At 45.1% G+C, this 15,229-nt stretch overlaps 1 protein-coding gene across 1 annotated transcript in view; it reads left to right on the top strand.

Annotated features, from left to right (window-relative positions):
* Positions 1-14,921, top strand: part of LOC143787823 (inter-alpha-trypsin inhibitor heavy chain H3-like) — a 32,060-nt gene extending 17,139 nt beyond the window's left edge. Inside the window, exons 9-20 of the mRNA XM_077276922.1 lie at positions 3,428-3,553; positions 5,489-5,670; positions 6,595-6,780; positions 7,178-7,308; positions 7,415-7,575; positions 8,970-9,005; positions 9,226-9,282; positions 11,126-11,239; positions 11,445-11,610; positions 13,986-14,131; positions 14,271-14,343; positions 14,746-14,921. Of these exons, the coding sequence (XP_077133037.1) occupies positions 3,428-3,553; positions 5,489-5,670; positions 6,595-6,780; positions 7,178-7,308; positions 7,415-7,575; positions 8,970-9,005; positions 9,226-9,282; positions 11,126-11,239; positions 11,445-11,610; positions 13,986-14,131; positions 14,271-14,343; positions 14,746-14,881 (1,514 nt within the window). The 3' untranslated portion in view covers positions 14,882-14,921. The remainder of the gene's footprint in view (positions 1-3,427; positions 3,554-5,488; positions 5,671-6,594; positions 6,781-7,177; positions 7,309-7,414; positions 7,576-8,969; positions 9,006-9,225; positions 9,283-11,125; positions 11,240-11,444; positions 11,611-13,985; positions 14,132-14,270; positions 14,344-14,745) is intronic.
* Positions 14,922-15,229: the final 308 nt, after the last annotated feature.

Below are 15,229 nucleotides of genomic sequence, written 5' to 3'. Positions count from 1 at the left end.
TCTCCTCGATACCAAGCTGAATGATCCCTCTTCTCAATAACAAGTTGGATGATCCCTCTCCTCGATACCAAGCTGAATGATCCCTCTTCTCAATAACAAGTTAGATGATCCCTCTCCTCGATGCCAAGCTGAATGATCCCTCTTCTCAATAACAAGTTGGATGATCCCTCTCCTCGATGCCAAGCTGGATGATCCCTCTCCTTGATATCAAGCTGGATGATCCCTCTCTCCTCGGTACCAAGCTGGATGATCCCTCTCCTCGATTCCAAGGTGGATAATCCCTCTCCTCGATACCAAGCTGGATGATCCCTCTCCTCGACATCAAGCTGGATGATCCCTCTCTTCGATACCAAGCTGGATGATCCCACTCCTTGATACGAAGCTGGATGATCCTTCTCCTCGATACCAAACTGGATGATCCCTCTCCTTGATATCAAGCTGGATGATCCCTCTCCTCGATACCAAGCTGGATGATCCCTCTCTTTGATACCAAGCTGGATGATCCCTCTCCTCGATACCAAGCTGGATGATCCCTCTCTTCGATACCAAGCTGGATGATCCCTCTCTTCGATACCAAGCTGGATGATCCCTCTCCTCGATACCAAGCTGGATAATCCTTCTCCTCGATACCAAGCTGGATGATCCTTCTTCTCGATACCAAGCTGGATGATCCTTCTCCTCAATACCAAGCTAGATGATCCCTCTCCTCTCTGCCAAGCTGGATGATCCCTCTCCTCGATACCAAGCTGGATAATCCTCCTTGATATCAAGCTGGATGATCCCTCTCCTCGATACCAAGCTGGATGATCCCTCTCCTCGATACCAAGGTGGATAATCCCTCTCCTCGATACCAAGCTGGATGATCCCTCTCCTCGATACCAAGCTGGATGATCCCTCTCCTCGATACCAAGCTGGATGATCCCTCTCCTCGATACCAAGGTGGATAATCCCTCTCCTCGATACCAAGGTGGATAATCCCTCTCCTCGATACCAAGCTGGATGATCCCTCTCCTCGATACCAAGGTGGATAATCCCTCTCCTCGATACCAAGCTGGATGATCCCTCTCTTCGATACCAAGCTGGATGATCCCTCTCTTCGATACCAAGCTGGATGATCCCTCTCTTCGATACCAAGCTGGATGATCCCTCTCCTCGATACCAAGCTGGATAATCCTTCTCCTCGATACCAAGCTAGATGATCCTTCGCCTCTCTGCCAAGCTGGATGATGCCTGTTCTCCTGAGTCCACAGGACATGGCAACCGGGGTTTTTGTCACGATATGGTATGAAATATCATAAGTTAGTTTTCTTGCTAGCCTGCGGGGGCTAAACCCCCCTCTCTCTGGTTCTCTTTGCTTCCCTGTGAGTTTCTGAATCTAAGGCAGAAGGGGGTTTTATGACCATGCCATAAATTCCAGGCTTTGAAGAAAGTTACTCGCCCCCTCCCAACTGCTCTAGCTGGAACTGTTAGAGAAGATTCCGGAATCATAGAAGTCCTTTGTTCCATTTTTGTAAGATATTAGGCAGATGATGTAAGATAGTCAAATGGTAGATATATCTTCTTATTCTCCATCGGTGGATCTACGCATCACTCTAAACACGGGCGTCTAACTCCATCGGGTGAAGAAGTAGGGATTGCTCTGTAAATAATAGGACATATTTGATCTCATTAGAAAGCCCACGTTAACCCGAGATGAATGCTGGGTTTGTTACAACTATGATTTGTGCAGTAGCGGAATTACAAGTCTTAGAAAGATTTAGCTTATACTTAGTCAGAATGTAGAGAGAGGAGGGTCTGGATAAGCCAGCCTTTCTGTGATGTCACTAGCTGCAGGTTTTAAGTTTGTGGCAGGATCCCCAGCTCAGTCTTCATGTTATTTCCTGTGAGCCCTGAGCACGTCCAATGAGCTGGGACGTATGGTTGCCTGCAATGCAATGATCTGAGAATATGTGAGTGTTATCTTTTCTTCATTTAATCCTTTTATTTTCATAATTACCTTGTACATATTTGCAATTGTCTCATTTGTAACATCTTTGTAAAATATTTTGATAAAGCACTGCCTACATTTTGCGGGGTATATTATTTCATGCCAGTTCTTTCTCCATGCTCTAAAAACGTACCCTGTCTCTTGAAGGGAAATTACGCTACTGTGTTGGGTTAGCTTTGGACCCGTTGAATCGAGGCTGGTGGCAGCTTACCGTGTGCAGGCCATTGGGTGTTGTAGCGACTGCGGCATTGATAATTATTGTTCCTGCCTGAGTGGGAGTAGTTATCGCGTCGCTGCAGCGTGCCCAATAGCCAGTACATAGCAGGCAGCCCTTCTGGCGACTAATTACCCTAGATGCAGTACCTAATCTGACCTGAGGGTAAGGGGGGTGCCAGAGAGCTGCACGTGTTAAGTGGAACTGTAAGCGGGATATACAGAAATCCCTGCAGTTCATGGTATATTGAAGAGCAGTGGGATACCTAAAATAAGCCCCTGCTGTAAACTAAGAGGTCAATAACCTGGTGTGTGTATTTTTTTTATCACATTGTGGCAATGGAGGGATAACTAAGATAAGCCCCCTGCACATGTGATAGCCGTCTGTTGGTCTAAAGTCACCCCAATCCGTGACATATTGGTGGCAGTGGTCAGGAATCCCTGTGGTTTTCGTGACAAACTGCTGGCCGCGGCTAAGGGATCTTGACAGTCACGGTGTGAATCGTGACAGTTTTCATAAAGAATTTCAGATTCTGATTAATCCAAGCACAGAACAGTTTTCCATTTTGCCTCCATCCATTATAAATGAGTTTTGTGCCAGAGAAGACGTTAGTATATTTGAATTTTGTGGATATTTGGCTTCTTCTTTACATGATGGAACGGTCACTTGCATTTGTGGATTGCCCAGAGAGCTGTGATCACAGACAATGATTTCTGGATTATTGCTGAGCCCATGCAGTGAATCATGCCTGCATATAGTGCAGCACTGCCTGACGGCCCATAGATCACAATCCTCCAGTACTGACCATCAGCCTTGACCCTGGTGCACGTGGATTTCTCCAGAATCTCCAAATCTCTTGATGATTTTCTGTGCTGTAGATTGTGGGATATTGAAAGTCTTTGTAATTTTACATTGAAGACCATTATTCTGAAGTTGTTCACAGATCGGTGACCTCTGACCATTTTGCTTTGGAGAGACTCTGCCTCTCTCACAACCTCCATTTGTACAGTCATGTGACAGTTGAACATTGGCCTCTGCCTGTTTTTCTATCCCAGTTTTAAAATGATGTAAATGTTTCAAATGAAGGAGAAATGTCCAACGTTCCGCTCCTGATGAGAGATTTCCAGATCATTGTATTCTTCTTTTCTTTACTTTTTACATATGGTGGCCAGACATTTCTTGGAATTGGAGTTTTATTATATAATTTGTACATTTTTGTGTTGTAGGAACTGATATAAATTCTGCTTTATTATCTGCCGCCACAATGCTGAAAGAGGCGCGAGAAGCCGGAATATTACCAGAAATCAGCGCCTCATCCATAATATTCCTCTCTGATGGAGACCCAACACTAGGTAGAGCTGAGATTGCGGGTGGGAATGAAAGGGTTAATAAGTATGGTCAAGTATATAGGACATAGTGATACCATTATTTATATTAGGGGAAGCAGTGATGTAATTATTTATGTTGGGGGAGTAGTGATGTCATTATTTATATTAGGCCGGTTTCACACGTCAGTGGCTCCGGTACGTGAGGTGACAGTTTCCTCACGTACCGGAGCCACTGACACACGTAGACACATTAAAATCAATGCATCTGTGCAGATGTCATTGATTTTTTGCGGACCGTATCTCTGTGTGCCAAACACAGAGACATGTCAGTGTTCGTGGGAGCGCACGTATTACACGGACCCATTAAAGTCAATGGGTCTGTGTAAAACACGTACCGCACACAGATGTTCTCCGTGTGCCGTGCAGGAGACAGCGCTCCAGTAAGCGCTGTCCCCCCCACGTGGTGCTGAAGCCGCGATTCATATCTTCTGTGCAGCAGCGTTTGCTGTAAAGAAGATATGAATAATCCATTTTTTTAGTGGTATTTCGTGTTTAAAATAAAGCTCCATGTCCCCACCCCCTGTGCGCCCCCCCGCTGTTCTGAAAATACTCACCTGGCTCCCTCATTGGCTGTCGCTGCTTCCTGTCCTGGCCGCAGCTTCTACTGTATGAGCGGTCACGTGGGGCCGCCGATTACAGTCATGAATATGCGGCTCCACCTCCCATAGGGGTGGAGCCGCATATTCATTACTGTAAATGAGCGGCCCCACGTGACCGCATACAGGAGAAGGTGCGGCCAGGACAGGAAGCAGCGACAGCCAACGAGGGAGCCGGGTGAGTATTTTCAGAACAGCGGGGGGGTGCACAGGGAGTGGGGACATGGAGCTTTATTTTAAACACGAAATACCACTAAAAAAATGGATTATTCATATCTTCTTTACAGCAAACGCTGCTGCACAGAAGATATGAATCGCGGCTTCAGCACGATGCAAGGGACAGCGCTAAACTTTAGTGCTGTCTCCTGCATGGTACGTGTGGTACCCAGTGGGCACGCGGGAGGCACACGTGTGCCACACTGATGTGCTACAGAAACGCAGGGGCACACGGACACGGATAATTCCGGTACCGTTTTTTTTCCGGTACCGGAATTATCTGGACGTGTGGGACAGGCCTTAGAGGGAGTAGTGATGTCATTATTTATATTGGGGGAGTAGTGATGTCATTATTTATATTAGGGGAAGTAGTGATGTCATTATTTATATTAGAGGGAGTAGTGATGTCATTATTTATATTAGGGGAAGTAGTGATGTCATTATTTATATTAGAGGGAGTAGTGATGTCATTATTTATATTAGGGGAAGTAGTGATGTCATTATTTATATTGGGGGAGTAGTGATGTCATTATTTATATTGGGGGAGTAGTGATGTCATTATTTATATTGGGGGAAGTAGTGATGTCATTATTTATATTAGAGGGAGTAGTGATGTCATTATTTATATTAGGGGGAGTAGTGATGTAATTATTTATATATTTATATTAGGGGGAGTAGTGATGTCATTATTTATATTGGGGGAGTAGTGATGTCATTATTTATATATTTATATATGGGGAGTAGTCATGTCATTATTTATATTGGGGGAGTAGTGATGTCATTATTTATATTGGGGGAGTGGTGATGTCATTATTTATATTGGGAGAGTGGAGAGTAGTGATGTCATTATTTACATTAGGGAAAGTAGTGATGTCATTATTTATATTGGGGGAGTAGTGATGTCATTATTTATATTGGGGGAGCCGTGATGTCATTATTTATATTGGAGGAGTAGTGATGTCACATGTTGTATGTGCACAATTTGACTGGAAGCTTCTATCTCTAGGAATCGTTACATTCTTTGTGTTTTGCTGATGCGCTGTCTTGTTTCCTGCTTTTGTCTCTTTTTTCGCATTTCGATTATAAGGTGAAATGAACAATGAGTTGATAATGAAGAACGTGAAGCGAGCCGCTGACGGAGTGGCTACCTTGTACAGTTTGGGATTTGGGGATGACGTTGATTATGATTTTTTAGAGAAAATGTCCCTAGAAAATGGCGGCCTGGCGAGAAGAATTTATGTGGACTCTGACTCCGCTTTACAATTACAGGTGAGTTTCTTAGTGAATGATTCATACTTTATTATTATACTTGACCTGTTTTAATTGAGTGATATATTGTGACACTAGAACAGTCCCACAAGCATCCAGATACAATGTGTCAACGTGTGAGATGAAAAGCAGAATGCAGCAGATAGCTAACCTAACAACAAAATGGCAAAATGATGAAATGTTAACTAGCCTTACAGAACAACTATAGAATGGGGTAGATGAAGAGTGGAATACAGTGATCAGATAAATGGTGTCACACAGTGATCAGATAAATAATGTCACACAGTGATCAGATAAATGATATCACACAGTAATCAGATAAATGATGTCACACAATGATCAGATAAATGGTGTCTCACAGTGATCAGATAAATGGTGTCTCATAGTGATCAGATAAATGATGTTGCAAAATGATCAGATAAATGGTGTCTCACAGTGATCAGATAAATGGTGTCTCACAGTGATCAGATAAATGGTGTCGCACAGTGATCAGATAAATGATGTCACAGGGTGATCAGATAAATGGTGTCACACAGTGATCAGATAAATGATGTTGCAGTGATCAGATAAATGATGTCACAGGGTGATCAGATAAATGGTGTCACACAGTGATCAGATAAATTATGTTGCAGTGATCAGATAAATGATGTCAGAGTGATCAGATAAATGGTGTCACAGTGATGACATAATTGTCATATGGAGATATAGTGTCATATGGTACTGTGCATGGCCCATTAATGTTCTGCATTCCCCATTGTTGCACACAGGGCCCTTTCCTTTTCCACAGTGCTCCTTTGTGTTGTGCTCCCTTACTGCCATTCATTGCTCTCTTATTTCTTTATAGTTGCTTTTTATCAGTTCCTAGTACATCACATCTCCTGATGATTTTTTGCTATGTTATATCTTTTCGCTTTATTACTACAGGACTTCTACAAAGAAGTGGCGAACCCCATCCTCCTGGACGTCACCCTGCACTACCCCAACTTACCTGTCAGTGGCCTCACCCAGAACAGCTTCAAGTGTTACTACCAGGGCTCTGAGATAGTGGTGGCCGGACGCCTAGAGAGTAACGACGTAGATGTGCTGATCGCGGAGGTCGCGGCACAAGGTGTAAGTACAGATGGTTCTCGCTTCTAGGATATGGATACAGTAAGTTTTTTTGTAGCACTTTTTTTTCTGCTGATTTATGTGAAATCCCCTGTGCTTTTCAAATGAGGAGGGTTTTTTATGAACCTTTTCCTTTCTGAAGAGATTTTGAAAAACTTCTGGTGGAAAAAAAATGTGCAGTCATTTCTGTGACGAGGATCCGGAAGGAAACTGAACCGCATGCTGTCCAATCAAAGGCTACAAAAAGGTCTAGGACAAAAACTCTTCAGAAAACGCTTCAGGAAAAGGAAAACTCCCCAAACTCCTCAATAAAAGCGAGAATTCGGAAGCTGTTTATACTTAAAAATGGTTGAACGCTCCCTTCTATGACGCTCTCAGATCTCCGTGATTCTCTGCCCAGGTGGGGGATCCGTTCTCCATGAGGGTGCAGACCGATGTAGAGGAGGAGAGGACAGAGCAGGGGTACATATTCGGAGACTTCACCGAGAGGTTGTGGGCTTATCTGACCATCGAGCAGCTGCTGAGCAAGAGGTGAGATCAGGCGGACGGTGCGTCGGCTCCAGGACCGATGACTACGACGCGTTTACCGCTCCTGATCGGCCGCTGATGCTTCTGTCATTTACTTCTCTGGCTCCAGATTCTCATCTGATGTCGAGTTAAAGGAGAACTCTGCAGAGGAAGCCCTCCGCCTGAGCCTGAAGTACGGCTTTGTGACCCCTCTGACCTCCATGGTGATTACAGCACCCGATGAAAGCGACGGCCCCAAAACTATAGTGGCGAAAAAGCCGAAGGAGGAGAGTGAGTGCTGACAGGAGGATGAGGAATCTGCACAGATCTGGGTTTATTACAGCTGTACTTGCTCCAGACCATGCTCTGTGAGCCACACACATGACTAATCCAGACCATGCTCTATGAGCCAAACACGACTAATCCAGACAATGCTCTGTGAGCCAAACACATGACTAATCCAGACAATGCTCTATGAGCCAAACACGACTAATCCAGACAATGCTCTGTGAGCCAAACACATGACTAATCCAGACAATGCTCTATGAGCCAAACACGACTAATCCAGACAATGCTCTATGAGCCAAACACAGGACTAATCCAGACCATGCTCTGTGAGCCAAACACATGACTAATACAGACAATGCTCTGTGAGCCAAACACAGGACTAATCCAGACCATGCTCTGTGATCCACACACATGACTAATACAGACAATGCTCTGTGAGCCAAACACAGGACTAATCCAGACAATGCTCTGTGAACCAAAGACATGACTAATCCAGACAATGCTCTGTGATCCAAACATATGACTAATCCAGACAATGCTCTGTGAGCCAAACATATGACTAATCCAGACAATGCTCTGTGAGCCAAACACAGGACTAACCCAGACAATGCTCTGTGAGCCAAACACAGGACTAATCCAGACAATGCTCTGTGAGCCACACACATGACTAATCCAGACAATGCTCTATGAGCCAAACACAGGACTAATCCAGACAATGCTCTGTGAGCCAAACATATGACTAATCCATACAATGCTCTGTGAGCCAAACACAGGACTAACCCAGACAATGCTCTGTGAGCCAAACACAGGACTAATCCAGACAATGCTCTATGAGCCAAAGACAGGACTAATCCAGACAATGCTCTGTGAGCCAAAGACAGGACTAACCCAGATAATGCTCTGTGAGCCAAACACAGGACTAACCCAGATAATGCTCTGTGAGCCAAACACATGAACTGCACATATGTGATAGAATCGCTACAATGTTTCAGTGGAGAGAGAACACATCAATCTGGAGTCCAGGAGGTGCAGATCACGGAGGATTGTCTACACTCGATACATTGTAACACAAAGGTTAGAACAGATTTATTCTCAGCCTCTGACTGTAGATAAAACTGATATTCACTGACGGCAAGCAGAGATCTTGGAAATGGCCAGGAATTGAATTGCACAACTTTACATTACAATCATAAAGGTTCATTCATATCCAAGGTAAATCATTCCTGACGTGTCCTCTGCTGCCTGTGTGACGAGCCCTGTTATTGGCCAACATATTAGTTGTACATGGAGTCCCCCTTTAAGAAAACACTCACAGTTGCTTCACTGAGCTGTGCCCCCAGGGATCCTGCCTGTTTTTTTAATATATATTAAGACTTCCAATTTTTATTTATTTTCAGGTGGGCCTGATTCTCGCGATTCTTCATTTTCCCCAAGTAAGCTTCTCATACTGGAAACCATAGGACATTTTTGGGTTACTGTTACTTTAAGGGGTTGTAGTGTGTAAGATTGAAAAAGGTATAGGTCATTTAATCCACATATTTCATTTATCAGTACCAGTGCATTGTGGGAGATTTACTGTACTCCAGTATAGAAAGTGCTGCAGATGTAAGAAATAGCCCAGATTTTATTCAGATCATTTCCTTTCCCTTGCAGTGATGTCTTATGCCCGGACGGCCTCCAGGAAAAAAAAGAAGAGACCGACACATGTAGGTGAGATCTCAGGGACAGTCTGCAGTGTATGACTGAGCTCCCCCTAGTGGTGACAGCAGACAGGATCTTATCATGTATCTCTGTGTACAGGGAGCTCCCCCTAGTGGTGGCTGCAGACAGGATCTTATCATGTATCTCTGTATACAGGGAGCTCCCCCTAGTGGTGGCTGCAGACAGGATCTTATGTATCTCTGTATACAGGGAGCTCCCCCTAGTGGTGACAGCAGACAGGATCTTATCATGTATCTCTGTGTACAGGGAGCTCCCCCTAGTGGTGGCTGCAGACAGGATCTTATGTATCTCTGTATACAGGGAGCTCCCCCTAGTGGTGACTGCAGACAGGATCTTATCATGTATCTCTGTGTACAGGGAGCTCCCCCTAGTGGTGGCTGCAGACAGGGTGTTATCATGTATCTCTGTATACAGGGAGCTCCCCCTAGTGGTGACTGCAGACAGGATCTTATGTATCTCTGTATACAGGGAGCTCCCCCTAGTGGTGGCTGCAGACAGGATCTTATCATGTATCTCTGTATACAGGGAGCTCCCCCTAGTGGTGGCTGCAGACAGGATATTATCATGTATCTCTGTATACAGGGAGCTCCCCCTAGTGGTGGCTGCAGACAGGATCTTATCATGTATCTCTGTATACAGGGAGCTCCCCCTAGTGGTGGCTGCAGACAGGATCTTATCATGTATCTCTGTATACAGGGAGCTCCCCCTAGTGGTGGCTGCAGACAGGATCTCGTCATGTATCTCTGTATACAGGGAGCTCCCCCTAGTGGCGACTGCAGACAGGATCTTATCATGTATCTCTATATACAGGGAGCTCCCCCTAGTGGTGACAGCAGACAGAATCTTATCATGTATCTCTGTATACAGGGAGCTCCCCCTAGTGGTGACAGCAGACAGAATCTTATCATGTATCTCTGTATACAGGAAGCTCCCCCTAGTGGTGACTGCAGACAGGATCTTATCATGTATCTCTGTATACAGGGAGCTCCCCCTAGTGGTGACTGCAGACAGGATCTTATCATGTATCTCTGTATACAGGGAGCTCCCCCTAGTGGTGGCTGCAGACAGGATCTTATCATGTATCTCTGTATACAGGGAGCTCCCCCTAGTGGTGGCTGCAGATAGGATCTTATCATGTATCTCTGTATACAGGGAGCTCCCCCTAGTGGTGGCTGCAGTCAGGATCTTATCATGTATCTGTGTATACAGGGAGGTCCTCCTAGTGATGGCTGCAGACAGGATCTTATCATGTATCTCTGTATACAGAAAGCTCCCCCTAGTGGTGGCTGCAGACAGAATCTTATCATGTATCTCTGTATACAGGGAGCTCCCCCTAGTGGTGACTGCAGACAGGATCTTATCATGTATCTCTGTATACAGGGAGCTCCCCCTAGTGGTGACTGCAGACAGGATCTTATCATGTATCTCTGTATACAGGGAGCTCCCCCTAGTGGTGGCTGCAGACAGGATCTTATCATGTATCTCTATATACAGGGAGCTCCCCCTAGTGGTGGCTGCAGACAGGCTCTTATCATGTACCTCTGTATACAGGGAGCTCCCCCTAGTGGTGGCTGCAGACAGGATCTTATCATGTATCTCTGTATACAGGGAGCTCCCCCTAGTGGTGGCTGCAGACAGGATCTTATCATGTATCTCTGTATACAGGGAGCTCCCCCTAGTGGTGGCTGCAGACATGATCTTATCATGTATCTCTGTATACAGGGAGCTCCCTCTAGTGGTGGCTTCAGATTACATTTTCCTCTGATCCAGCAATGAATGTTGTTAATTGTGTCAGCTTTTCTCCATGTTTTACTGTTCCCTTGTTTTGCAGATTGCTTATCATCTTCCCTGCTTATTAGCATCTCCACGCTCCCAGAGAAGATTTGTCTTAGATTTTCTGATCCTCACGATACAATAATGAACTTGTTCCACAATTCTGAGAGAGGTAAAGCGTGTGCCGATGTCCCCCCCATATGATTCATGCAGATAGTGATAGGATTCTTGGTGATGGGGGATATTTAGAGAGAAATATCTAATATCTGTTATGGCCTGTGGTGGCACAGGGGTTAATATTTAATATATTGTATAATATTTAGGTGAAACTACTTCTGGCTGATGCTAATGGGATATTGCCATTATTTCCACTCCAGGGATCACTATTAATGGGAAGCTTGCTGTAAATAAGAGCGGTTTTGATAAAATTGGACTCGTCCACAAGAAGATGATGACCGTGGAGGTAACGGCTGAAAACATCACAGTGACCAAAGGGGAAGAAGCACAGGTGTACCTATGGTCATCCGGGCCACCAGGGCTGAGGTAGGACCACCATGAGCGGAGAGCCCACGCCTGTGGATTATAGAGCTGCCCTATGGGGGACTCTGCTGAACAGCAGCTAGAAACAATGTATCCACAATGTCTATCAGGAGGTCGCTGACACCACAGTCATAATAGAATGGATACATGGGGGATGGATACAGTATATAGGAGACATATAGGCGGCTGTACACGGCACCTCCGCAGTCATTATAGAATGGACACATGGGGGATGGATACAGTATATAGGAGACATATAGGCGGCTGTACACGGCACCTCCGTAGTCATTATAGAATGGACACATGGGGGATGGATACAGTATATAGGAGACATATAGGCGGCTGTACACGGCACCTCCGTAGTCATTATAGAATGGACACATGGGGGGATGGATACAGTATATAGGAGACATATAGGCGGCTGTACATGGCACCTCCGTAGTCATTATAGAATGGACACATGGGGGATGGATACAGTATATAGGAGACATATAGGCGGCTGTACACGGCACCTCCGTAGTCATTATAGAATGGACACATGGGGGATGGATACAGTATATAGGAGACATATAGGCGGCTGTACACGGCACCTCCGTAGTCATTATAGAATGGACACATGGGGGATGGATACAGTATATAGGAGACATATAGGCGGCTGTACACGGCACCTCCGTAGTCATTATAGAATGGATACATGGGGGGATGGATACAGTATATAGGAGACATATAGGTGGCTGTACGCGGCACCTCCGCAGTCATTATAGAATGGATACATGGGGGATGGATACAGTATATAGGAGAGATATAGGCGGCTGTACACGGCACCTCCGCAGTCATTATAGAATGGACACATGGGGGGATGGATACAGTGTATAGGAGACATATAGGCGGCTGTACACGGCACCTCCGTAGTCATTATAGAATGGATACATGGGGGGATGGATACAGTATATAGGAGACATATAGGCGGCTGTACACGGCACCTCCGTAGTCATTATAGAATGGACACATGGGGGATGGATACAGTATATAGGAGACATATAGGCGGCTGTACACGGCACCTCCGTAGTCATTATAGAATGGATACATGGGGGGATGGATACAGTATATAGGAGACATATAGGCGGCTGTACACGGCACCTCCGTAGTCATTATAGAATGGACACATGGGGGATGGATACAGTATATAGGAGACATATAGGCGGCTGTACACGGCACCTCCGTAGTCATTATAGAATGGATACATGGGGGGATGGATACAGTATATAGGAGACATATAGGCGGCTGTACACGGCACCTCCGTAGTCATTATAGAATGGACACATGGGGGATGGATACAGTATATAGGAGACATATAGGCGGCTGTACACGGCACCTCCGTAGTCATTATAGAATGGATACATGGGGGATGGATACAGTATATAGGAGACATATAGGCGGCTGTACACGGCACCTCCGTAGTCATTATAGAATGGATACATGGGAGATGGATACAGTATATAGGAGACATATAGGCGGCTGTACACGGCACCTCCCCAGTCATAATAGAATGGATACATGGGGGATGGATACAGTATATAGGAGACATATAGGCGGTTGTACACGGCACCTCCCCAGTCATAATAGAATGGATACATGGGGGGATGGATACAGTATATAGGAGACATATAGGCGGCTGTACATGGCACCTCCCCAGTCATAATAGAATGGATACATGGGGGGATGGATACAGTATATAGGAGACATATAGGCGGCTGTACACGGCACCTCCGTAGTCATTATAGAATGGATACATGGGGGATGGATACAGTATATAGGAGACATATAGGCGGCTGTACACGGCACCTCCGTAGTCATTATAGAATGGATACATGGGAGATGGATACAGTATATAGGAGACATATAGGCGGCTGTACACGGCACCTCCCCAGTCATAATAGAATGGATACATGGGGGATGGATACAGTATATAGGAGACATATAGGCGGCTGTACACGGCACCTCCCCAGTCATAATAGAATGGATACATGGGGGATGGATACAGTATATAGGAGACATATAGGCGGCTGTACATGGCACCTCCCCAGTCATAATAGAATGGATACATGGGGGGATGGATACAGTATATAGGAGACATATAGGCGGCTGTACACGGCACCTCCCCAGTCATAATAGAATGGATACATGGGGGATGGATACAGTATATAGGAGACATATAGGCGGCTGTACATGGCACCTCCCCAGTCATAATAGAATGGATACATGGGGGGATGGATACAGTATATAGGAGACATATAGGCGGCTGTACATGGCCCCTGCACAGACCGTGCTCACTCATCTCACATTTATCATTTGCTGACGATTCTTTTTCTATTTAGGCTCATAAGGAAAGAAGGAGATAAATTAATGGTGTCTCTGGAGCCGGGCGTGAAGCTCTTTATTTCTTTGGTAAAACCCTCGGATGTTCTGAAGCTTCACGTGCAGAGCCGCGCTGCACTCTCCAATTCCACCTGCGGCCTCGTCGGTATGTGTTGGCGCTCCGCCGTGCTCTCAGCATTGGGGGCCACATATAGAGCGGCAGCCCCCTGATATACAGGGCCCATCATTCACAGACACCGATAACTAAGAAGGAAACTTACAGAATTCTCTTCTCGTGTTTTCAGGTCATGTGATGAGCGACATTGTTCTGTCCTCAAGTGATCTCAGCGTCCACGGGGAAATCCTTCCATCCACCCGGTAAGAAGCCGCGGCCGCGTCCTAGGAGCACTTTATATAGTTATAGTTACTAGCAACAATTACACTCCACTTAATAATTGTTTACATATATTTTTTCACAATTATTTTAATTTTATGTATCTTGACACTTTGCACTTTGTAGATACTCCACATCTATTACATACATTCGGGCATAAAGCGCCTTCTTTATAGCAGACAAATATACTGTGCTCATTTATTGAATGCTTACTTTACTCTATGTAATCTTTGATCATTTTCTTTGTCATTTTTTAACCTGAGGAACTAATAAAGTTAATTTTAATCTTATATTTTGGACTGTCAGTCGGTTTTCTTGTTTTTTTTGTATGTGGCCGCAGTCCTGATAACTCGTCTTACACAGATTCTCCTTTCTTCCTGTTTCAGCTTCTGTCCTTGTGACGTCACTTCATTCGGAGCTAAGAATCCCGGCTGTTGTGTGCGCGTCACCGCGAAGTCCGAGGATCTGACTGCAGGAGCGGGAAACATTGTACCAAGCATCTTCAGTGTTCCTACAGCCTGATACAGACAAACAGCGGCAAGAAATAAAGAGCTGGAATGTAACATTGTAGTGAGATATCAGTAACTGCTCCACAACAGCTGTACATGTATCATTATATACAGGAGATGCCCAGGTTATACCGGCTGTACATATATAATTATATACAGGAGATGCCCAGGTTATACCGGCTGTACATGTATCATTATATACAGGAGATGCCCAGGTTATACCGGCTGTACATATAGAATTATATACAGGAGATGCCCAGGTTATACCGGCTGTACATGTATCATTATATACAGGAGATGCCCAGGTTATACCAGCTGTACATATATAATTATATACAGGAGATGCCCAGGTTATACCGGC

Source organism: Ranitomeya variabilis, chromosome 8, assembly GCF_051348905.1.
Source record: "Ranitomeya variabilis isolate aRanVar5 chromosome 8, aRanVar5.hap1, whole genome shotgun sequence".
NCBI lineage: Eukaryota > Metazoa > Chordata > Amphibia > Anura > Dendrobatidae > Ranitomeya > Ranitomeya variabilis.
This window is presented reverse-complemented; position numbering and strand designations above follow the sequence as displayed.